The sequence below is a fragment of the Lissotriton vulgaris genome, unplaced genomic scaffold (genome assembly GCF_964263255.1).
Source record: "Lissotriton vulgaris unplaced genomic scaffold, aLisVul1.2 SCAFFOLD_499, whole genome shotgun sequence".
Classification (NCBI taxonomy): domain Eukaryota; kingdom Metazoa; phylum Chordata; class Amphibia; order Caudata; family Salamandridae; genus Lissotriton; species Lissotriton vulgaris.
This window is the reverse complement of record NW_028247837.1, coordinates 522,570-548,677: the sequence shown is the minus strand read 5'-3', so window position 1 is coordinate 548,677 and position 26,108 is coordinate 522,570. Positions and strand designations below refer to the sequence as shown.

The following is a 26,108-nucleotide window of genomic DNA, read 5'->3' as shown; positions in this document are numbered from 1 at the left end:
ACTCAACACTGGGCGCCCACCCGCCTGCTACCTAGCCACCCTGAAGGGCACCCATGGACCCTTCACTTGCCAAGCCTGCAAATTCACCTGCCTCCGAACCTGCAACTTGCCCCCCGGACCAAGCAGCAACAACAACCACCTCAAGTGCATCCTACTCAACACCCGCTCCGTCCACAAGCATGCCGTCGAACTCTGGGACCTCCTCGATACAACAGCACCGGACGTCGCCTTCCTCACGGAAACCTGGATGAACGCCTCCTTAGCCCCCGACATCGCCATAGCCATCTCGGATGGATACAAGATCTCCCGTAAGGACCGCTTCAACCAAACCGGAGGAGGAATCGCCATCATCTACAGGAACACAATCAGCGTCATGACCAACACCAAAGACACCCTCACCGCCGCAGAACACCTACACTTCCAGATCCACACCGACCCCAAGACCCTCAGAGGAACCCTCATCTACAGACCCCCGGGCCCATGCACACACTTCAACGATACCATCGCCGACTTCATCAGCCCGCATGTCCTAGCCAAATCAGAATACATCCTCCTAGGGGACCTGAATTTTCACCTGGAGAACAATAACAATAACAAACCACCACCCTGCTCGACAACCTCGCCAACCTTGGACTCAAGCAACTGGTGAACACCCCCACCCACTACGCTGGCCACACGCTCTACCCCATCTTCTCCGCCAACAACCACGTCTCCTTCAGCCACTCCACCAGCCTACACTGGACTGACCACAGCTGCATCCATTTCACCTTCAAGATGACTACCTCCCACCACCGCCCGCAACAGATCCCCCGCAGAAGCTGGAGCAAAGTCACCACAGACCAGCTAACCACATCACATCACTGAGCCAGAACCCACCAACCGACACCTGACACCAACGACGCAGCCCGCAACCTCGCACAGTGGATCACCAACTGCGCCGACGCCCTTTCTCCACTAAAGAACCTCCTAGGCAAGACCGGCAACAGGAAAACCACATGGTTAACCGACGCCCTCAAAGAATCAAAGAAATCCTGCCGAACTCTCGAGAAAACATGGCGCCAAGAGCAAACAACAGAAAACATGACAGCTCTCAAGAACGCCATTCGCAAATACCACCAGCTGATCCGCACCACCAAAAGGACATCGTTCAAAGAGCGACTGAACAACAACACTCACAACAGCAAGGAACTCTTCAGCATCGTAAAAGATCTCTCCAACCCCAACGCCAGCAACAATGACATCACACCATCGCAAGACCTCTGCAACTCCCTCGCCACGTTCTTCTACCGCAAGATCGCCGATATACACGACAGCTTCAGCGCCCAGACTCCGCCTCCACTCACCAAACCAATGCCCAGCACCAGCACCCTCAGCACCTGGACCCCCATCAGCACTGAAGACACCACCCACGTCATGAGCACCATCCACTCCGGCTCCCCCTCTTACCCATGCCCTCACCACATCTTCAACAAAGCCGGCGCCATCATCGCACCCCACCTCCGGAACTTCATAAACAACTCCTTCCCGTCCGCCACCTTCCCAGAGAGCTGGAAACATGCAGAGATCAACGCCCTTCTGAAGAAACCCACAGCGGACCCCAAAGACCTCAAGAACTTCTGCCCCATCTCTCTCCTTCCCTTCCCGGCAAAAGTCATCGAAAAGACCGTCAATAAACAGCTGACTACATTCCTCGAGGCCAACAACTCCCTCGACCCATCCTAGTCCGGATTTAGAGCCAACCACAGCACCGAGACCTCCCTCATCGCAGCCACCGACGACATCAGGACCCTGCTTGACAACGTGGATCCTCACCGAAACCAGAAAAACAGTCACTTAGGCCCTCGTCACCAGCCGACTGGACTACGGGAATGCCCTATACGCAGGAACCACAGCCAAACTTCAGAAACGACTTCAGCACATACAGAACACCTCCGCACGACTCATCCTCGACATCCCTCGCCACAGCCACATATCTGCCCACCTGAGAATCCTGCACTGGCTCCCAGTTAGCAAAAGGATCACGTTCAGACTCCTCACCCACGCACACAAAGCACTCCATGATATAGTCCCCGAATACCTTAACAAACGCCTCTCCTTCTACACTCCGACCCACCAGCTCCACTCCGCCAGCCTCGCCCTTGCCACCGTCCCACGAATTCGCAGAACCACCACCGGAGGAAGATCGTTCTCCTACCTGGCCACCAAGACATGGAACTCCCTCCCCGCCCACCTGCGAATGACCCAGGACCATCTCACCTTCAGGAAGCACCTCAAGACCTGGCTATTCAAGCAGTAGCAGCACCTCCCCTCCCTTCAGTGCCTTGAGACCCTCACGGGTGAGTAGCGTGCTCTATATATGGACTGATTGATTGATTGAGATCAGAACGGCAGAAAGAAGATCGAGATAAATTGCCTCAGCTCTACAACTAACAGTACGACGATTAAAAAGAAGCAGATACTTGAAACAGATCTTTAAAACCAAAACCTCATCTATCAACTCCTCAGTATTATTAGACAACAGATTCCATCTTAAACGGAATTCTACATGGATTATTCAGCAGAAAGATGTGCGGAATTTGCCAACTTTTTCAGGGAAAAGATCAATAATATAGAACTAACCCTCCCAAAAAAAACTTTGGATAGTTCTCCTTACCTGCCCCACCCACTAAAAGCCAGTACTGGCTGCAGTACCTCAAACCTAGTTGACACTATGTAGACATCACCAAACCCCAAAAACAATACCTCCTGGTTTGTTTTCAGGGCTCTAAACGAGGACAGACTCATCGTAATTTTAGCCAACACGAACACTGCCACACACATCACCAACCCCATGCAAGCAAAATTAATTAAGAGCTCTAGAAATCTCATCACCCCCCACTGGTCCACAATAATGATTACTTCTCTTTCACTAGAGTCAGTCCCAGTCTGCCAGATACAGGACAAATCACACCCCTAGAAACCCATCACTTTTGCCCTGTGTCCTTCCTGGCCAAAGTCGTCTAAACTTGTGTGCTATCATAACTAAACCAATATATCATGGACTAAACCTACCTGATAATTACCAGAGTGGCTTCAGAGGTGGCTACTGCTTGGAGATGCCCATCCTCAAGATTATGGATGATACCATCGCAATTTTGAATGAAGGAGAATCCTGTCTCCTTATACTTGTCAGTCTTTCCTATGCCTTTGACACAGTCACTCAAAAGATTCTACTGAACGCACTAAAATCACTAATGGAGTTGGACGCTACAGTCCTTAAACAGGGAAACTCTCAAATGTACAATATCTGTGATGCAGTACAGATTCTTGCAATTGTCACGTTATATTGGATTGTGCAAACACTTATAGAGAATTGGTTAATATACAGGCAATAATCACTTGAGTGCTTATTATACCAATCACATGTGCACCACAAATTGCACTTTTGCCGAAGAGGAAGCATGTAGCCGACATACACGAATGCAGATAGTACTGGGCTAGCGAAAGTTATAGCTCTTTACTGGTGGAATAAGACTACACCACCAATTTCGGGGTGGTGGAGCGAGATAGATAGGTGCTTTGCAACACGAGAAAATATGGGGTCCTTGGAATAGGTTTTATACTAGGCTAATAATGCACTATTTGCTGCTCACATTATATGTGGATATAGGGGGCAGCAGACAGGCAAATGGTCCTCAATTAAATAGAAGACAGACAGTATGGCCCACCAGGAAATATTCTTTGTGATCGTATGATGTTGATATGTGCAATTTAAGTTTAACTATCTGTGTTAAGTTTTGTCGTAAAAACGAATATGTGTTTTATATGTAAACATAAAAACCTTGCTTTAATAACAGACTTACCAAAAGCAGGAGTGTGATGTTGATTGAAGCAGTGGGGGAGGGGTGATTAGATGCCCTGCCTCATCCAGAACAATGACAACCACTTAGTATTTGTTGCATCTCTCTGCAACATGCTGATTATTATGGCCTGGGATCACTGATGCTGATGGTGTGACATCCTGTCATGGTGTGGCCACTAGGTTCGAGGCATGTGGGCTGCTGAATTCATATCTGTGCATAGATTGCTGCCTAGTGTTGGGTCCGGATGATAGCACATTATTGTCCTGGAAGAGTCTTCGAAGTATCACGAGATAGGTGGCTCCTCCCCTGGACTACAGTGCGCATGGGCATCGACTCCATCCTCAGATTGTTTTTTTCCGCCATTGGGTTCGGATGTCTTTAGGTTCCTTCTAGTCGGAATCGATATAAAAACTTTCTTGAGACCAAAAGGTCTTTAGTCTAATACGTCGGTATAGTCTTGCGTTCGGTCTTAGTTCTTCCAGCTCGGTTCCGAGCCAGATTCTCTACACCCGCGTGCTCTCGGCGCGGAAGGCCCAGTCGACGCTCCAGACCTATCGACCGTCCATCATGGACCGAAGTCCATTCAAGAGATGTCCCGTCTGCAACTCGAAGTATCCCCACATCGACGTCCACCCGGTGTGCAACAAGTGTCTGTCGCCGGACCACGATGAAGCCAAGTGTATGGCTTGTTCACGCTTCAGGTCCAAGAAGACGCTTAAGCTTCGACGAGCTGTGCGCCAGGAGGCCCAGCATGCTGCACCGGCGCCTGTGGACATCTTCAAAGCAGGGAATGTCGAGGACGAATCTATCCAGGACGTTACTGAGTCGAACCCCGCATCGGACGTCGACTACGACTACGACGCGGATGCAGAGATGTTCGAGGCCGAAGAAGTCGTCGACGAGGTAGGAGACGACGACGGGGCCCTCGGGGCCATGGAGGATAGCTTGTATGAGGAGCTTCCTCAAACTGACTTTGGGGCCGTGCCAATTCATGAGGCTCAGGTCGAGGGATCGCCTTCGGGCCTTACCCAAGATCTCACTATGGGTTCTACGGCCCCGCCTTCGGGCTCGGCCACGGACATTGCTGCCGAGCCACTCCCTGGAAAACCGAAACCGAACGTGAAACCTACATTCTCGACTCCAGACACTGCGCAGGTGCCATCCTCGAAACAGAAAGTGCGCATCGCTTTGGTCGGCTCCAAGGCCTCGGAGCCCTCGGCGCCGAAGGTGGCTGTCGAGCCGAAGGCTCAAGTCAAGGGCGTCGAGACGAAGACTGCCGCGCCGAAGACTAAAGTAAAGGTGGTCGAGCCGAGCGCGTCGACGCCGAAGACGGTCGACGCCGGCAAAAGCCTCAGCGACCCAAAGAAGGCTATCGGCGATCCGAAAAAAGCTCCTGTTGACCCGAAGAAACGGCTCGATGACCCGAGGGTTCTCGTAACTCCGCGTCAGCAGGACAAGGCCAAGGGAACGGCGCCCCGAGAGTCGACTCCAGGTGTGGCCTCGAGGGATTCCATTGAACCGGCACGCCCATCCGCCGCGTTCACCAAGAAGGTGACGGACTCCCTGCAACGCATCAGGGACGGAACCGCGTCAGCCGGTCCGAAGGATCCTCCGCCTACGAAGCCGGTGGAGAAACCACTAAAGGCGTCCACGCCCATCCATTTCACGTTGCCGCCAAAGACGGCGCCGAAGGCTTTCGCTCCTAAGGCAGTCGCCAGCGTGCCCGAGAAGGTCTCCTCGGCGCCGAAGTCTTCAGCGGTGGTCCCACATCCTCGACGACCTTCAGTGGAAGAGCATCAGGAACACTTCATTGATGCCGAAACGGGCAGGCTTTCCCTCCACAAGCGGAAAATCTCCCCTGAACGCCCAATGGAGTCTTACAAGATCCCTCTCAAGAAAAAGAAGGACTCTGCTTTCACTCCAGTTCTGGTGGAACCACTTTCCCCACAGACTCATAATGTCTCGCCCACTTACTCTGATGTGGCGCTGGTGCGGGGGATGATGAGGATGAGTACAGTTATCCTGTCTATTTTGGAAAAGGTGATGGACAGAGTTTCTGAATGATGCAGAATACTCCTACCCAGTCAAGAGATCAGGGCTTGATCCATCACCGTTTTTTAGCTCACTGCACCATCCCAGCTCAGAACCTGGCTATATGCAAATTAGTCTGTTCCTGTCCCAGTGCATGATGGGAACAGGGCAAACCAAACTACCAAGCCAATTCTTATACTGGGAAGGAGACAAGCTTCCGGGGACCGGTTTCTGGCATTTCAGCCGTCGTCGGCCCGGCTTGCTTGAATCCTGATGGTGCAATGAGCTAGGGACTCACGTCTGAGTATACCCTCCCACACTTAGTGTGGATAAAATCAATTTTGGAAAAGGTGATGGACAGAGTTTCTGAATGATGTAGAATACTCCTATCCAGTCAAGAGATCAGGGCTTGATCCATCACCGTTTTTTAGCTCACTGCACCATCCCAGCTCAAAACCTGGCTATATGCAAATTAGTATGTTCCTGTCCCAGTGCATGATGGGAACTAATTTGCATATAGCCAGGTTCTGAGCTGGGATGGTTCAGTGAGCTAAAAAACGGTGATGGGTCAAGCCCTGATCTCTTGACTGGGTAGGAGTATTCTGCATCATTCAGAAACTCTGTCCATCACCTTTTCCAAAATTGATTTTATCCACACTAAGTGTGGGAGGGTATACTCAGACGTGAGTCCCTAGCTCATTGCACCATCAGGATTCAAGCAAGCCGGGCCGACGACGGCTGAAATGCCAGAAACCGGTCCCCGGAAGCTTGTCTCCTTCCCAGTATAAGAATTGGCTTGGTAGTTTGGTTTGCCCTGTTCCCATCATGCACTGGGACAGGAACAGACTAATTTGCATAATTTCCAAAATTGATTTTATCCACACTAAGTGTGGGAGGGTATACTCAGACGTGAGTTCCTAGCTCATTGCACCATCAGGATTCAAGCAAGCCGGGCCGACGACGGCTGAAATGCCAGAAACCGGTCCCCGGTAGCTTGTCTCCTTCCCAGTATAAGAATTGGCTTGGTAGTTTGGTTTGCCCTGTTCCCATCATGCACCGGGACAGGAACAGACTAATTTGCATATAGCCAGGTTCTGAGCTGGGATGGTGCAGTGAGCTAAAAAACGGTGATGGATCAAGCCCTGATCTCTTGACTGGGTAGGAGTATTCTGCATCATTCAGAAACTCTGTCCATCACCTTTTCCAAAATTGATTTTATCCACACTAAGTGTGGGAGGGTATACTCAGACGTGAGTCCCTAGCTCATTGCACCATCAGGATTCAAGCAAGCCGGGCCGACGACGGCTGAAATGCCAGAAACCGGTCCCCGGTAGCTTGTCTCCTTCCCAGTATAAGAATTGGCTTGGTAGTTTGGTTTGCCCTGTTCCCATCATGCACTGGGACAGGAACAGACTAATTTGCATATAGCCAGGTTCTGAGCTGGGATGGTGCAGTGAGCTAAAAAACGGTGATGGATCAAGCCCTGATCTCTTGACTGGGTAGGAGTATTCTGCATCATTCAGAAACTCTGTCCATCCCCTTTTCCAAAATTGATTTTATCCACACTAAGGGGCCGATTATGATGGCGGACAGACCTGAGTCCGTCCGCCACCATAGAGTAGGAGGGAACCTCCGCATTGCCTGCGGAGTTTTCTCCTGTGCAATTAGGATGTGACCGCCACCCTGGCGGTCACATCCTCAATCTTTAACATTGCGGCGGGTGCAGCTTCAAGCTGCACCCGCCGCAATGTTAAAAATGCATGCACGGCATTTGCATGCACAAAGCAGCAGGCACCGCGTGGTGCCTGCCGCTTTGTCCACACAAATGCAGGGGGGTACCATAGGTACCCCCCATGTGCACCCCCCTCCTCCCCTTCACCCAGGGGGCCCGCAACGGGCCCCCGAAGTGAAGCTCCGTATGCTTCTCCACGGCGGAAAAGCCGCAGTGGAAAAGCATACTTTGTACTCCATCCTAATATGGATGGCTTTGTCTGATAGACACCGCCAGCCATGTTAATGCTTTTCCGCCGTGGTCGCCTTCCGACCGCGGCGAAAAAGCGGAGGACAGATTGTGAGACCCACCAGCCATCCTAATTTGGCGGTGGGTCTTTCAAGCCTCTGCGGCGGATTTCCCGCATCCTCCGGGCCGGCGGTGGCTTCCGCCGGCCCGGAGGATGCGGGAAATCCGCCATCGTAATGACCCCCTATGTGTGGGAGGGTATACTCAGACGTGAGTCCCTAGCTCATTGCACCATCAGGATTCAAGCAAGCCGGGCCGACGACGGCTGAAATGCCAGAAACCGGTCCCTGGTAGCTTGTCTCCTTCCCAGTATAAGATTGGCTTGGTAGTTTGGTTTGCCCTGTTCCCATCATGCACTGGGACAGGAGCAGACTAATTTGCATATAGCCAGGTTCTGAGCTGGGATGGTGTAGTGAGCTAAAAAAACGGTGATGGATCAAGCCCTGATCTCTTGACTGGGTAGGAGCATTCTGCATCATTCAGAAACTCTGTCCATCACCTTTTCCAAAATTGTTTTTATCCACACTAAGTGTGGGAGGGTATACTCCGACGTGTGTCCCTAGCACATTGCACCATCAGGATTCAAGCAAGCCGGGCCGACGACGGCTGAAATGCCAGAAACCGGTCCCCGGTAGCTTGTCTCCTTCCCAGTATAAGAATTGGCTTGGTAGTTTGGTTTGCCCTGTTTCCATCATGCACTGGGACAGGAACAGACTAATTTGCATATAGCCAGGTTTTGAGCTGGGATGGTGCAGTGAGCTAAAAAACGGTGATGGATCAAGCCCTGATCTCTTGACTGGGTAGGAGTATTCTGCATCATTCAGAAACTCTGTCCATCACCTTTTCCAAAATTCAGTTATCCTGTCTATACAGACCCTGAGGATACCAACGAACCCTGGGCCGCTGGTGGTGACCCAGGGGATCCTCAATCAGGACAAGACCCTCAACTGTTTTATGCAAAAAAGTCCCCTACAGAAGACTCTGCAGCTTTCAATGCCCTCATTGAACGGGCAGCAAACAATCACAACGTCCAGCTCCATGCTGACCCTGTGGATGTCGACTTCCTTTTTGATACCTTCACAGTCTCAGAAAAAACTGTTAAGACTCTGCCTATGCTGAAAGGTGTTTTAAAGCATGCTGCTGAGATCTTTAAAGAACCTACCAGGGCGAGGGTGATAAATCCTAGGATTGACAAAAAGTACAAGTCGGCCCCCACTGATCCTACCTACATCAAAGGACAGTTGCCTCTTGACTCCCTTGTTGTCTCGAATGCCCGGAAGAGGGCTAATTCTCAGACTACGGGTGATGCTCCTCCCCCAGACAAAGAATCCAAGGTCTTTGAGGCCTCGGGGAAGAGGGTAGCAGCACAGGCAGCCAACATCTGGCGCATTTCTAACACACAAGCGCTTCTGGCGCGCTATGACAGGGCACACTACGACACACTGGAGACCCTGTTGCAGCACCTGCCTGATGAATACAAGGAGGGGGCTGAAATGCTGATTCAGGAAGGGAAGCTGATCTCTAACGCTTCAATTAAGTGCACTCTGGACGCGGCTGATACCGCCGCCAGGGCTATAAACACTAGCGTTATGCTGCGGCAACATGCCTGGCTGAGAATCTCTGGATTTAAGCCAGAGATCCAAACCACCATCCTTAACCAAACAGTCAACCCAGATCACCTGTTTGGCCCGGAGGTTGACACCACCCTAGAGAAAATTAAGAAGGACACGGAGACTGCGAAATCCATGGGTGCCTCACAGTCCCAGCAGTTTCGGGGTGGGTCTTTTCGTCGCTCTAACACTAGAGGCGTTTCAAGGGGCCAGCTCTCCCAGTCCACGCAGTACTACAAGAGCAACACTCAGTCCACATACACTAACAAGAGTCGAGGTGGATATCGTGGCAACAGCGCCAAGGGCAGAGGTCGTGAAAACAACAGCTCCAGATCCTCTGCCACCAGCAAACAGTGACGCCTTGTCACTGCCCCCCGACCACACAACACCGGTCGGGGGAGACTCCAGCAGTTCCTGCCAGTCTGGAAGTCCATCACCACAGACAGGTGGGTCAGGAAACTTATTCAATATGGTTATTGTCTGGAGTTAACGTCCACTCCACCCAACATGCCCCCAAGAAACCGTCCTATGTCAGCCGAGCATTTGCACTTATTGCACCAGGAAGTCACCGTTATGCTGCACAAAGGAGCAATAGAGCTCGTGCCTATGCAAGAAAGAGGCACAGGGGTCTACTCCCTGTACTTCTTAATACCAATGAAGGATGCGGGTCCCTCAGGCCCATCCTGGACCTCAGGCCACTCAACCATTACATCCTGTCGGAGCACTTCCATATGCTGACCCTGCAGCAGGTGCTCCCGTTGCTCAGTCAGGGGGATTTTCTCGCAACTTTAGACCTAAAGGATGCATACTTTCACATTCCACTGCACCCTTCACACAGGAAATACCTATGGTTCATCATCCAAAACCAGCACTACCAGTTCAAGGTTTTGCCTTTCGGTGTCACCACGGCACCCAGGGTGTTTATGAAGTGCCTGGCGACAGTGGCGGTGCATCTCAGGAGACGAAACATTCACGTCTACCCTTATCTGGACGACTGGCTCATCCAGGTGAAGTCAGCCCAGCAGTGTGCCGCCCACGTGTCCCACACCATTCACCTCCTGCACGATCTGGGATTCTCACTGAATTACCCAAAATCCCATCTCCAGCCCGCCCACATACGGCAGTATCTGGGTGCGACTATAAATACTCTGGCGGCCACAGCACAGCCAAATTCAGTGAGAATCAGCAGCATTCAATCGCTGATACAAAAATTCAGACCTCAACACTCGCTTCTAGCAAGAGTGTTCATGCAGTTGATAGGCATGATGTCCTCCTGCATTTCCATAGTCCCGCACACAAGACTACATATGCGCCCGCTTCAGGAGTGCTTAGCACGTCAGTGGACTCAGGCTCATGGGCAGTTAAAAGACCTAGTGTTGGTGAGCGGTCGGGCATACAACTCTCTGCAGTGGTGGAATCCACGAAACCTTTGCAAGGGCCGACCGTTCCAAGAGCCTGTGCCACAGATCATTCTGACAACGGACACCTCTCTCCAAGGATGGGGAGCTCATGTACTCCATTACACAGTGCAGGGACTATGGACGCAACAGCAACGGAAGATGCACATCAATGTCTCGAACTGATGGCAATCTTCATGGCACTCAAAGCCTTCAAAGTACATCTGTGCAACAAGGTCGTGTTGATCCGGACGGACAACATGACAGCCATGTACTACATTCAAAAGCAGGGAGGAACACACTCTCCGCAGCTGTCTCATCTGGCTCAGAGCATGTGGAAGTGGGCCATTCAGAGGAACATCTTCCTCATGGCGGAACACCTCCTGGGCAAGGACAATCAGATGGCGGACCTGCTCAGCAGGCACAGCCACCAGATGCACGAGTGGGAGATACATTCATCAGTACTCCAACTGTACTTCCAGAGGTGGGGTCATCCAGAGATAGACCTGTTCGCCACAAGGGAGAACTCAAAATGTCAAAGCTTCGCCGCCAGGTTCCCACACCCACAGTCGCAGGGCAATGCGATATGGATGAACTGGTCAGGCAAATTTGTGTACGCTTTTCCCCCAGCACCAATGATACCGCTGGTGGCACGCAAACTCAGGCAGCACTCGATGACTCTCATCCTGGTTGCTCCAAAGTGGGCTCGCCAACCATGGTACACCACGTTTCTAGAACTGTCCGTGGTACCGCATCAGAGGCTACGTCTCACACCCAGCCTTCTGACGCAGAGCCATGGCGACATTCAGCATCCAGATCCGCAACAGCTCAACCTGGCGATCTGGCTCCTGAAGTCCTAGAGTTTGGCTACCTGCACTTGCCTTCTGACTGCATGGACATCATTCGTGAGGCAAGGAAGCCCACCACCAGAGCATGCTATGCAGCAAAATGGAAGCGGTTTGTCATTTATTGTGCAGACCACAACATTAACCCGCTAGATGCGTCTATTTAGAATATCATCTGTTACCTTTTCCATCTGTACAAGTGTAATCTGGCCTATGCTTCCATTCGCATACATCTATCTGCAATGGCCGCTTATCTACAGAACAGGCAGCACCTCTCACTCTTCAGAGTGCCTGCCATTAAGGCCTTTCTAGAGGGACTCAAACAAGTCATTCCTCCGCGGACTCCACCAGCTTCGGAGTGGAACCTCCATGTGGTCCTCACCCGGCTGATGGGTTCCCCCTTTGAACCACTGCATTCCTGCGAGATTCAATTCTTGACGTGGAAAGTGGCTTTCCTCATAGCAATTACATCGCTGCGGCGAGTTAGTGAACTGCAAGCACTAACTATCCAAGAGCCATTTATTCAAATTCATTCTAACAGGGTAGTGCTTCGCACTAACCCTAAATTCCTTCCAAAAGTTGTGTCTCATTTCCATATCAACCAGACTATTGAATTGCCTGTTTTCTTCCAAAATCCTGAGTCATTGGCGGAGAGAATGCTCCACACCCTTGACGTCAAAAGGGCCCTGATGTATTACATCGATAGGACCAAGGATTTTAGGAAAACTAAACAACTCTTTGTTGCCTTTGCACCACACCACAAAGGTAACCCCATTTCCAAGGCGGGTATTGCTAGGTGGATCGTTAAATGTATCCAGATCTGCTATCTGAAAGCCAAGCGTACTCTCACCATTCCACCGAGGGCCCACTCCACCTGAAAGTTGGGGGCCTCCATGGCATTCCTTGGAAATATTCCTTTGGAAGACATATGTAGAGCAGCCACATGGTCTACCACACACACATTTACAAAGCATTATTGTGTTGATGTGCACTCCAAACAGCAGGCAGCTGTAGGGCAGGCTGTTCTAAAAACACTTTTCCAAACTGCTGCAGTTGGCACGGGCGGCCGCCGTTAATGGAGGGACTGCTATGTATTCTATGCACAGATATGAATTCAGCAGCCCACATGCCTCGAACCGAATATGCTACTTACCAGTATGCATCTGTTCTTGGCATGTAGGGCTGCTGACATTCATATCGCCCGCCCTCCTCCACTCCATCTTGGCCACAATGGCTAAAAACAATCTGAGGATGGAGTCGATGCCCATGCACACTGTAGTCCAGGGGAGGAGCCACCTATCTCGTGATACTTCGAAGACTCTTCCAGGACAACAATGTGCAATCATCCGGACCCAACACTAGGCGGCGATCTATGCACAGATATGAATGTCAGCCCTACATGCCAAGAACAGATGCATACTGGTCAGTAGCATATTCGATGTGCTGCATGCTTGACCGCAGGTTGCTAGGGCCTTAAGAGTGCTGAGTGGGGTCTAGGAGGAAGGGGTTGGGAGTCTCATGCTCAGCTCCTATCTTGAAGATGGTGGTCCAAGGGAGCCTGACATACTGGCAGAATCGGAAATGCAGTGTTGAATGCATGAGATGCAGTGAGAAATTGGGAGGTTAATGTTCTGACTTTGTGTTTTGTTTTCTTCTGTTGATTACATTTATTATGTTGAAACTCCATGCAGGATGTTTTATATATGCCATGCTTTGCCTAATACTTTTTTATTTATTTCTATTCCAGCCACGATTTCTGAAGAAATGAGTAAGTTTTTACTATGTATACTTCATAACTACAGGTGAACGTACATTCTGGATGTTTTGATCTCAACTTTCCTTTTTGTTGCTTTTCAGAGTGGAGGAGAGGATTGAGGAATGCAGGTACATACTGACCATATCAGAACTTCTTTGTTGTGTTTAGTTTGGCCTGTTGCTTGATGATGCCAGTTCCTTCTATCTGCATGCTTAGATGCCAAGCTTTTGTGCTTGCCCCGTTTCTGGAAGGCAAGTTTTATTCCTGTTTTTTACATCACTTTTCTCTCTGAGAAATGCCATCTCCTAAGCTGGATTTAAACTATGAGCTGAATCACAAAGCATGTTGGTGTCTCCTCTCCATGCCCATGGGTTGTGGTTTCTAGAGATGGATCTAGATCCTGGGTTTGTTCCTAGAGTATGCATTCTAAGAAGATTCAAGCGAGAGAGGCCAGCCTAGTCTAAGTCTTGCTGTCCCTCTTCAGAAAAAGAGGATAGCAAGAGACCTGCTTACCCAACAGCAGAGTAAACTCAGTGCTAGAAATGTAAGAAAAATCCTCATGACTCCATTATTTTTCTTCCTTCTAGCCTTCATTGATGCCACCAACAGTTTCCTCTGAAGTACTGCTGTTGATGCAAAAATAATCAGCTTCTTTTCATGGGTCCTGCTTAAGAGGCTTTGCAGCTGTCCCTCCACCAGGAGTGTATCTTGCTTAATTATGGACCTCATGAGTTGCTACGGCGTTGAGTGTAGCTTTGTCTCCATGGCTTGTGCTGATGGCTCCTGTTTCTCCAAAGGTGAAAATCAAGATGTTTTCTTGTGAATTCGGTATTGGCCAGCTCCCAGGCAGTTTCAACGCCGTGAACCTTTGGTCCTCTCTACTGTTTTACCTGAGGTCAGGCCTGCACTGTTTTGGCTGATCTAATCAGAAGGAATAGAAAAGGGGGGCTTTTAAAAGGAATGAGCAAATTGGCTAAACTCATCTAGAAGCTCCTGCACCTTTCTACGTGCTCTCTACCTCCGGGTGTGCTCCTTCTCTTGCTTAGACTTGAGGTGTTTTTGCTTGGTAGAGGTACTGAAGGAGTAGTGGCCTCTTGTCCCCCGACTTCATTTGAGAGAATTTGCACATTGCTCTGTGTTCATTGATTTTTCTCCTCCCCTTCTGGGTGATTATAGAATTTCCTCTAATATGACTGCTTTTCCCTCTCAGTTTTTTCACCAAGGCACTGCCTGTCTTCCTTCTCCTGTGCAGCTGCCACTAACAGCCCTGGCAGGTTTGGCTCTCCCAACTGTGCCATAGGAGGGCACAATGGTGCAGTGAGCTCAGAAATATACAATCTGATCTCTTGCTCCTTACAAAATGGTGCTTCTGCCCTCATTGCTAAGTGCGTCAAGTCTCGTACTGGCAAGTGAGGTTGTGGGATTTGAGTTCTATGAAACAACAACCTCAGTATGGTGCGAGGGCAGAGTCGAGTGAGCCATTTTGGAAAGGGAATATTAAATCTTGTAACTGTTTACGCCTTCATATTTTCATTGGTCTGAAGACCTTTTTTCAGGGCCATGGACCAGACGCACCCAACCTGACTCTCCTTGCCCGCAGCCTCTGCCAATCGATCGCAGACCCATCCTTACAGTTTCTCTTAGTCCGTGGCCTTCAGTCCACTCTCCTTATGACAAGACTTCAGAAATTGTAAAGTGGCCCAACCCCAGTCCATTTAATCTGTTGCCACAGTTTCATATCCACAGATGATGGGCCGCAGTGTAAAGGAGCAGGGCGGGCAGAGAGTGATATTCAGTTTCCTATAGTCTTCTATTTTTCCAAATGGCTCACAGCAGCTTTCTTCACTTCTACTTTATTCGTGCTTTCAGTTTTAAAGGCGTCCCCTTCCAAGTACATCCTCAATCATGATTTTATGCTTGTGAATCTGTGTGGAAGATATCTAACCATTCTAGGCCATGGACAACCAGGCTAGACCCATATTGCATGCTCAAATCAGCAGGCTACCACTAAAATTACAGAGACCATACATGATCAGAAGGCCTCAGACAGCACTAGTGATAATAATGCAAATGTTAACAAATAGGTGATGAAATTCCTGCATAACAGGGTACGCGATAACAGTAAGTGTCATTTAGTACCAACAACAGCAATAAGCCAGGCTCAGTGAAGACTAGCTCTCAGGTATCGGTTTTATACCAATTTCAGAAGAACAGCCATTTTATACCTGCTCGTCAGTTTGACAGTTTCTGAAAATGAATACACTTGCTATAAAAAAGAAGCTTCATTATAGGTAAATAATCCCAGTTCCTCTAAACAAAAGAGTGCACTGTCATGCAGAAAGCTGTTGTACAGTGCTTAGCTCTCTCCTTGGGCTGGCACTCTAGATTACTGTGGGGGTTCCTAGTTCTGGAGTTCTCCTGCGCCTTGTTGGCAGTTGGAGCTCTGGTCAGATGAGGGATGGTCCTACTTGCTCTGTGCAGCAATAAAGCTGTTTCATATAAGTACCTGTTCGTTGGATCTCTTTTGTATTTACAACATTTGGCGACTTGGACTGGTGATGCTTCTGGCCACAGCTTTCCTGTTTGATTCTGCAGCCGAAGAGAAAATTACAGAGCAGTAGTGTTCCATTCTCTCGTGAACCCCGTGTGGTGAGCAGCGTAGAACAACCCCTCTGCTGTGGGAGTGATCGCGGTCTCAGAAGTATTTCCAGAGGATTTCACTTTCCAGCATCACCGGTGAAAAGATTTTGAAAGAGTGTGACATTTTTCCGTCTGGATAGCAAGGCGAGAAAATTGATCTATTGGGCTACTTCGAGGGAAAGATTGAATTTAAAAATAGGTCAGCGTCTGGAAAAGTATACATCTCAACTGATGGACCGGCCATCTTAGGACGTCACCAATCAGTATGATTTGCATATTGTAGTTAATCCTAGGTCTGATGATCCAGTGTCGATTGTTGATAATTCTTCCTTGGATGAGATACTAGATAGATTTAAAAATGTTTTTAGGGATCAGTTGGGGGAACTCAGGTTATTCCCACCGTATAATCCTCAAAGAAGGTAGTTGTCCTGTCCAGCATAAAGTGAGGAGAGTCCCTTTCGCTTTGCGAAAAGAAGTTAAGGCTACTTTGGAGGAAATGCTTCAAGGTGGCATCATTGAACCCATTGAGGTGTCCCCGTAGGTTTCACCAGTAGTTATTTCTCAGAAACCAGACAATAAAATTAGGTTCTGTGTGGACCTGCGTTCATTGAATAAATGTGTGGTTGCTGATGTGTTTCCACTACCAAATATTAGTGAGTTAGTGTCGACACTCAAGGGGGCCAAGTTTTTCAGTAAATTGGATCTAAAGCATGCGTACCATCAGATCTGCTTAGATGATAAGTCTAAGCACTTGACTGCATTCATCACTAGTGAAGGGACCTTCCAATTCACGAGGTTACCCTTCGGACTTGTCTCTGCGGCCAGTGTATTCCAGAGATTAGTTTCCGAGGTTTTTAAGGGTTTAGATAAAGTATTATACTTTCAAGATGACATCTTGATCTATGGAGATTCTCTGGAGGAACACAATGGGATTCTGCAGAGTGTGCTACAAAGAGTGGATGATGCTGGTCTTACTTTGAGAAGGGAGAAGTGTGCGTTTCTTCTGAAAGAAATAGAGTATTTGGGTTTTTGTCTGTCTGAGGAGGGCATTAAGCCTAAGAAAAACTTGTTGGAGGCCATTGAACTAGCTCCCTCCCCTGTTGACAAAGATCAACTTCGGTCCTTCATGGGTTTGATCGAATCTTACTCGAAATTCCTGAGGGATTTTCTTCCAAGACCGCTCCCTTGAGATATTTATTGAAAAAGGGTGTCAAATTTAATTGGACTGTTGAGCATGAGTCTTGCTTCAGTATGATCAAAGGGGAACTTAAGTCTGCTAATGTTCTTACCCCTTTTGATACTGGTCGGTCCTCTATCTTGATGGTTGATGCCAGTGGTGTAGGACTTGGTGCAGTCCTCTTGCAAAAGCATGGAGGGAAGGAGAAGACCATCGCTTTTGCGTCCAGGCCTTTGTCTGTCTCAGAATCAAATTACTCAGTCATAGAGCGTGAGGCTCTTGCTGCTGCTTGGGGCACGAGTTACTTTAGGACCTACTTGTGGGGGTACAAGTTTGTTCTTCGTACGGACCATAAACCTCTTCTAAATGTTTTAGCTCCGGGTGGTGCTGGAAAAGGGTCTCCCAGGTTGGCGAGATTGGCCTCTCGTATACAAGACTACCAATGTGAGATTGAGTTTGTTCATGGCTGGAAAAACATTCAGGCAGATTGCTTGTCGCGTCTTCCTGTGCGATCTAGTGGGTATGGCGATTCCTCTAAGGATGTCTTAGATGACTTAGCGGTTGCTATTGCAGATGATGTTTTTTTTTTGGGAGGTGGTTCTTTTTCTCATGATGAGTGGTCAAAAGGTATGGAGGAGGATCAGATTTTAAGGGCAGTTATAAATCTTGTCTCAAAAGGAGCAAGAAGGGAAAGCACTGTTGAGCCTCAGGTTAGACCCTTTTTGAAGGTCTTGGATGAGCTTTCCTTGGAAGGGAAGGATGTGTTGATGCGGGGTGATCGCTTTGTTCCTCCTGGTTCATTGAGGAGTAGGATTCTTGACTTAGCTCATGAGGGCCATTTGGGTCAAAGCCTCATCCAACGTCGTGTTAAAGAAAACTTTTGATGGCCTACTGTTGATAGTGATGCAGTGGATTGTGTGCTGAGGTGTAGTTTTTGCAAAGAAGGGGAGAAGCGTTTGAAAATTGTGGGATCTCAGTCACCACAGAAAATTGGATTTGAAAATGTACCTTGGCACAGTGTCTGTTTGGATTTTATAGGCACTATGAGTGAGTTACCTTTGAATCAACGTTATGCTATTGTTGTTATTGATTGTTACTCGAAGTGGCTTTGTGTACAGTTTGTGAGGGAGATTAATACTGATACCACCATTAACTTCCTGAAGGGTGTCTTTATGAATGAGGGATACCCATCTGTCCTTATCTCGGATAATGGCACTCAATTGACGTCATCAAAAATGGCTTCATTTGTACGTGACTGTGGCATCAAACATCAGAAGTTAAGTCTTTACAATCCGCAAGGAAATGGTCTCTGCGAGAGAGTGAATCGTCTTGTGAAGGGGGTGATTCAAATGTTTGTAGAAGGTGGTTGTTTTTCGCATGAGCGTGTGCAAGAACTTGTCTGGGCTTACCGGTCAACGCCTCATAAGAATGGAGAAAAATATCCCTTTGAATTAATGCGTGGGCGTGCACCAGTAACAAGATTGACTCCTGCTTGGTTAAGATGTTTGGATGAAGAACCCTTATCCCAAAGTAATGTTTCTTCACCTATCTCTGTGGGTGATCTTGTTAAAGTAAAGCCGGGTAGGTGTGCTAAGGGACTTAGCAAATTTAGAGGTCCCTACAGAGTTAAGAAAGCCTTTCCACATTTTGTTGTTCTGGCCAATGGGGTAAGTTGGAACTATAGGAGGGTAGCTCTTTACCAAAAGAAGAAGGATCTTTCTTCTGATGGATTAGTGGCTGGTGGGTCTGGGGCTGCAATGGGTACTTGTTAACTTCTGGCGGTGGTTCTTGTTCCGCCTCTCAACCTACTGTACGGGGGGAGGTGGGTAGTGGGAATGCTTCCACTTCTTTGTGTGTGCATAGTAGTTCTTTGGTTGATTCTGTCCTGGTTGATTCTGTCCCCACCACTTCTGTTCCCACCACTGCTTCTTCTTCTTCCCCATTTGAAGCCAGGTTGAGAAGTCCTCGCTCTCGTCGTCCACCCACCTATCCGGATGACTATGTACATTGATCCTTTTTGTTTTCTTTTATGTTTTGTTTTCTTTTCTTGTTAAGGGGGGAAGATATGTTGTACAGTGCTTAGCTCTCTCCTTGGGCTGGCACTCTAGATTACTGTGGGGGTTCCTAGTTCTGGAGTTCTCCTGCGCCTTGTTGGCAGTTGGAGCTCTGGTCAGATGAGGGATGGTCCTACTTGCTCTGTGCTGCAATAAAGCTGTTTCATATAAGTACCTGTTCGTTGGATCTCTTTTGTATTTACAACAAAAGCACTATTTTAGTTTATGCGTTTTTGGTACCCAAACATCAGCTTGCCATTTTATTCACTATACTGTTGCCACACCTGGACAGATTCAGACTTTCAGGTAATTTTATCCAAGGATGTCTATGTATGTGCGTCATATTGCAGGAAACACCATCACCATTATGCCAGTTATAGGCAAAATTATTTTAAAATTACCAAGATATGTTGGGGATGGGACCATATTGACAAGCTCCCCGTTATACCATGGATAGATGACATTTTGTCAACAGCACCTTTATGCCAGGGCATTTAACAGCCTACTGGAAGACAACATTATTTTAGGAATTCACATAAGTGTTGAGGAGGCTAACATCAAACTGAATCCAGTGTCAAATAACCGTAATAGGGGGTTTTATTTTAGATCTTGGTCTCAAACACTAAGTAAGTTCACTGACGGACTCAAAGAATCTTTTATCAAGGTGGGGGCATTTAGGCCTCATAATTTGCCAATATTGGAGTATCAGCAAAGGCGTCCCTCAAAGATTATCAAAGATAACAATGGGTGACAACTTTAAACTGTCAAGAAATGTTTTTTTTGTTTTTATTTGTAGTAGAAAACATAATATGGGGATCAGACAAATGATAGCAGGCAAAATATGGTCTGAGGGAGTGTTGCAGGTGTATATTGGTATTTCCCACAATCTGGTGCTGATTGTTTGAGCTCTTTTTTTAGGTCTCGCCTACAAACAGCTCTTGAATCAGATGATTCTCCCATATGTATTCCTTACATTGTGGTGACTTTAGCTGTTTGTTGTCAAAAAACTATAGTCTGCAATACCACACATATGGTGGGCTCTGGGTCAGCCCCTTAGTCCTGATTGGAAAGCTTTCTCATCTCTCTACTCGTAACTCATTGGCTTTCCAAGCTGTTTTTGTATTTGGCCCACCTTTGTAGCTTTTCTTCTTTGCATTGGTTTTTATTGGATTACGTTTATTTTTCCACTGCTTCCCCTTGATCCTGCTTTTCTTTAAATGTATTTCTTTTTGTATGGTACTGACGGTTGTATATTACTCTGTTTTTTGCACAGCATCTCCATGCATAAGTTATTTCCAAATTACTGCTCTAAGATGGCAGTGTAACATCTTGGAATAGAAATTTGAAAAAATATATAAAAAATAAATATTAGACGATGCTATGTATGAGTACAGTTGTGAATGCACCAGTGGGCATCTTCGAATAATTTTTGTTATTTAAAAAAAAAAAATCAAAGGTGGTTGCCCATGGCAGCACAGGAATGCTCACGCACAACAACCATCTTGGGATGATTTTTTATTAAATCATTCAAAGATTGCGTGCGTGTGTGTGCATGCACAATCACCGGTACACATTTTGGAATAGCTACCTTTGTATATGCATGTGTGAACATGCACAGATGACCATCTTGGAATGATTATGTCCATCAAGTATGCAAAAACCACTAAAAATTTGCAAAACAAATAGCTCTTCACCTACATTTAAAAGAGGAGACCTATTGGTTTTGTCAATGCATTTTATTACAAACCTAAAAGAAACCTGGGTTACTGCTACTTTTAAAATAGAACGATATACTTAAGTCGAGAAATCAGCAAAAGTGGAAAGCAGGGGACCAACAAAAGCGGGCAATCTAACTGCTGAAATTAGATCATGAGTGTTCAAGCTATGCATGTTCTGTTGATAGCTGTTGTTGACAGGCACTAGTTGTCAGAATTATGAAATCTCTGGGCTAACAATTCTGATTCATTATTTTCTGCTATCAGCATTGCGGGGATGGATACTGACTTTGTGAAGGATGTTAAAAATATCTAAACTCTTTATTGCAACTACACCCAGGAGATTTGTGGGTACTTATTGTTAGACTTGTTGAGACTAGAGAACAGGACAGTCTATTCTGTGCACCTCATGTAGCTGAGTTTCTAGAGCTAAAATCAATGCTAAGTGGAAGGAAGCCTTTGCCTTAACACGAGTATTACGTTTTAGTTCTCTGAGTCTAAGATCTGCTCATGAATCAGATCATATTACCCCATATGTATTACTTACTCCATGATTAACTCTTTTTGTATATAAGACTAAACATTTGTATTGGACTTGAAATTTACATATTGTAAAGTCTGTTTTGTTGCCTCAGCCGTAGTAATCGTTTACCACACATTTACAGGATTAACGTGTGGGGTTTGCCTTTCCCGAGGACCTTAACTATAGGCCCTAAGGTAGGAGGTAATACCTTTTTAGAGCGAAATGGCTCAGCAACATTAGTAAGAAATTTAAGAATTAAAATATGAGGACTGCGTAAGTAGACTACTGTGAGAGAGTAACTCTGGATGTCTGTTTTCTCAATTGAACAGTCACAATTTATGGTCAAATAAATAGATCGTAAGTGTTGGACAATCATTTAGTCCACTGTATGTTGATTTGGTGGCTAAATAAATGTAAATGTAAATGTATTTGAGCTTATATAGTGCACAGCTACCCCCAGTGGGTTTCCCGGCGCTTGCTTAGGGAACCCGTCCTGGTATTCCCCTGTGAGATAACCCCGGCAGGGTATCCACAAGGTGAAAGCCAGGCATCCCGCCGTGAGGGGCCGTTGTGGAGATTAAGCAAGCTATTGCCCAGAGTCGCAGAGTGTGAACCTGTGAGTCGAGAAGGCACCAGAGCGAGAATTATCGAGTCAGTGGAATTTTTAGCCCAAGACCCGCCTAGGCGGGGAATTGAACCCTGGTCCAGAGCCGATCTCAGCTTCCGGGTCTGCCGTCTCTAACCCCTGAGCCACACAATGGTACTATCCGTATGATTAGGTTCAGGTCTTATTGGGTTAGATTCAGTGTGCAGGTAGCATTTCTGTCATCCACATGAGTTCTGTGAAAAAGGCTTACAAAGCCACCATGCAGTGAAGAGACAACTTGGGTCACAATGATGAGGTGATAAAAAAAAGATGAAAGATTTTTAGTCGCTAGTAAAAGAGGGCACATTTTCAGTCGGAGGTTCCTCAGTTTGTGGGCAGAAACCTGGGCACAATGCATAGGCAACATCTTGGGTAGGCCATCGAAAGTAATGATTGGTCACAGAGAGATTAAATGTTTAATATACAAAAATAACTCCCCCTAGTCAAACAAGATTACATAAACTGCTGCTTACCCAAACAGGACACCTCTTCAATGAACCCTTTTTTATAACCCATAATTGAGAGAGACAGTGTTCGGAAGAGATGTGGTGGCGGAAGCAAGGCCTTAGCCAAGCCTCCTCCTTTATCATTCAGGTGAAGTATAGAGATGGAAAACTCACAGACAGTGCCCCTAGTTTTTTTGCAACTCTGCAAAGGGTCAGTGGACAATTGTGAGCTTGAATGCTGGAGTTAAATCTTCTTTTGTATGCAGAGTCAGACTGTTTTCTCTGTAAATGCTCAGACTTTTCCCCAACTGGCCTGACTTGCTCAGGGTCGACTGTAGTCACTGGGCGGATCATACCGACCTTTTGCAAAACGTTATGGTACTTCCTAGCCTCAAAACTGTAGTATGATTATTGTGTACCACAGTTTCAAATCCAAATTCAGGGCAAATAGTTTTCTCTGGGCCTCTCACCCTGGGCACATAAGCATAGAGCAGAAAATCCCTTTATTGGAATAAGGCTGACAGAAACACAACTTGTAGTGTAGTATATTACTGGGGTTGTAGGGATGAGCTTGAATAATGTTAGAAAATATTTTTCCACTGAAAGGATATTAAACATTTGGAAAACCCTTCCAATTGGAAGTAATGTAGGTGCAAAAGGTACATTTATTAAGAAAGATTTAAAACAAGTAAAAGTCATAAAAAGATAAGAGTAAATGCTGCAAAAATATATATTATGTATAAATTGGTTGTAAAAAGTGTAGGAGAGTAGGGTCTGCTATCCTATGGTCACCCCAAATTTTTGCTTTTTGCTTCACTGGTTTATGACTTAATGTGGCTGTGGGCCTGCTAATCAGACTCACAGCCTGCTATTCTCGCTCTAAATTAATGCAAATGCACTCTAGATGCATTACGAATTGGAACTGGTTCACCTTATAGGCCCCTGTAACAGTGTACCCAAGGTACCCAGGTTGTTGCGTTCAATACTTACTTGCATTTCTTGTTGGGCTAAAACCAATTTGTGGGCTATGTTTCTACCTCAAACTTTGTTTGCAATTACTGGTGATGGGCATCAGCTCCCAAACCGTGGTACAGTTACATTTTGTGGAGGGTGTTTCCTGCACCCTTGTCTCCCTGGATGATTACTTAGTATAGGGGATTTTCTTTTTGCTTTTCTGTTCTAGGACATTTATGTTGCACCTTTTGCGGCACATTTTTTTCCATTTGCTAAAGGGAAAGTGTCTGCGTTTGTGTGAATGTATCTTTCTTGCACCTTTCTTTTCTAGGACATTTGTGTTGCACCTTTAGGGGCACATTTATTTTCATTTGCTGATGGGAAAGTGTGTGTGCTTGTGTGTATGTATCTTTCGTACACCTTTATTTTCTAGGACATTTGCGTTGCAACCTTTGAGGCATATTTATTTCCATTTGATGAGGAGAGAGTGTTGGTGTGTTACTGTGTGAGTTTGTATCGTTATTTTCCTTACATGTCTATTTTCATTATGATGTGTGTTCTCTCCATATTTTAAGTGTTGGTTGTGATTGTCTCCTTAAAGGAGGGAGATGTGAGGTAACTTGTTCTTATTGATGTGTATTTCTTGATTGATATTCAGTGCTCTGCTACTCAGCCATAGTGTGAGTGATGTCCTAGAATGTTCTTGTGTGCCTGGATGAGTGAATGGCAGTAGGAGTGTGAAGACTGAGCAGTTGGGATGTTGCTCCCGGTGGGGATTCTACTACTTTATAATTAATTATTCTGGTAAATAATGGCTCCTACTTGAACTGAAGAATAAACTTCCTTTTGGATTCATCAACTCATCATACTCTCATTCATACAAATGGCATGCACATATAGGTCGACTAACAGCAGTTTGTGACTGTGTGTCCAAGCAGCGAGCATACGCTATATAATATGATTGTTGAGAATAGTCATGGATGTGGAACCGAGATCTGCAGGGAGAGTGGAATGTGTAAGGTGCATTATTTGATTCTCAATGTTGACCTAATGTTGATCCCCTTGCAAGTTAAGAAATAATAAAATAATGTGACTTGTGGTAGACGAAGGACCTTAGAGACTGTACATGCCCACAAAGATTGGGATTTTTATGGGCCTAGCCATGCACCAGATAAATCACTTTATATCTGCTTCTACCGGCTTCAGAATAATAGTGAGAGCATACCCAAAAAGTGACTCTCTCTTGTGGTCACATCATCTTCATTGTCTGCACTGTGCCTTATAGAGATAAAATGAGATGTGCACATCTATTGAAGGCATTATGTGTTTGAAAGTTAAGGGGAATAATATCCTGAACCATATCTTCAAGGTTTCTATTGACCCCTTTTCTCAGGTATTTCAAACCTTTAGGAACCCACTTCATGGGAAAACCATAAAGGTTTGCTCTGGCTGTAGACCTGGGCATATGGAAACCGTTAGGCACATATCTAGACCAGGGGCATGTTGGAATTAGGTAGCCTGGCCTAGGGCAAGACTAACATTTAGAGGCACAGTGTAAAGGTTGCAGACCACCCAAAAGTAACTTCACGCAATAGCACTCAAAAAGAAAAACACTACACCAAAATTATATGAAAATACGTACTGGTTTATATAAAAATAATGTGCTCTGTGTTGACAAGTCAGTAACTCACATATAAATAATTCAAATCAGTTTAGATCACTTTCAGGGTTAGCAATTACACGTTTTAAATCATTAGCAGATAATCACTTTTTCTACATTACTAGCTGTCACTGTACTTCCGGATTCTGATCACGCTTTTTCCTTGGAATAACTGTACCTTAGAACTAATTAGGCTAGATACATTCCGCTAGAATCTTGGGAGAAAACTACACCTCACTATAAGCAAGAGCAAATATCATTACAGTAATAACATTTAATCTGCTAAGCAATTTAGGCAGTCAGGTTCAACAGTACAGTTCATTTGTCATTAAACCAGTTTCAAAGAAAGTCACAAGGCAGTTTCTCACAGTTGAACTAAGAAGGTTCAATTAGGTAATTACTGTGCTCAGCCTACTTAAATCAGGCCAGAGCCTCACTCTCAGTCACATGAAACACCTTTAGCTCCTCTTATTACTTCTCTGAGTACCCTTGGGTTAGATTCACCTCAATCAGCATTCAATTAAGCCCCCACAGTGGTGGAATGAAAATATCTTGTAGTACCCTTTACTCAAAATATCCAGTCCCTGTAGGTTTCCTTAAGTCAATTTACCAGCGTCACTCTCCCCCTTCCTGAACTCCTCCTTACTTGTTTTTACCAGGCGGTTGTGCAGTCAGTCCGGGTTCAGGGGACAAGATCGATCTAGTGTGAGGGGCAGAGGGAAAACAAGGCCAGGAAAGCTCCCACTCCTCAGCTGGCTCCTTCGCGCTACCTTCGCGCTAAGAATGACTTCC

General features: G+C 46.6%; 1 protein-coding gene across 2 annotated transcripts in view; it reads left to right on the top strand.

The window, feature by feature from the left end:
* The window catches only part of LOC147665017 (butyrophilin subfamily 1 member A1-like), a 166,226-nt gene that overhangs the window by 114,774 nt on the left and 25,344 nt on the right, over positions 1–26,108 (top strand). For both annotated transcript variants that reach the window (XM_086949814.1, XM_086949813.1), the window contains exons 8-9: positions 13,493–13,513; positions 13,603–13,629. In XM_086949814.1, coding sequence (XP_086805940.1) covers positions 13,493–13,513; positions 13,603–13,629 — 48 coding nt within the window. The remainder of the gene's footprint in view (positions 1–13,492; positions 13,514–13,602; positions 13,630–26,108) is intronic.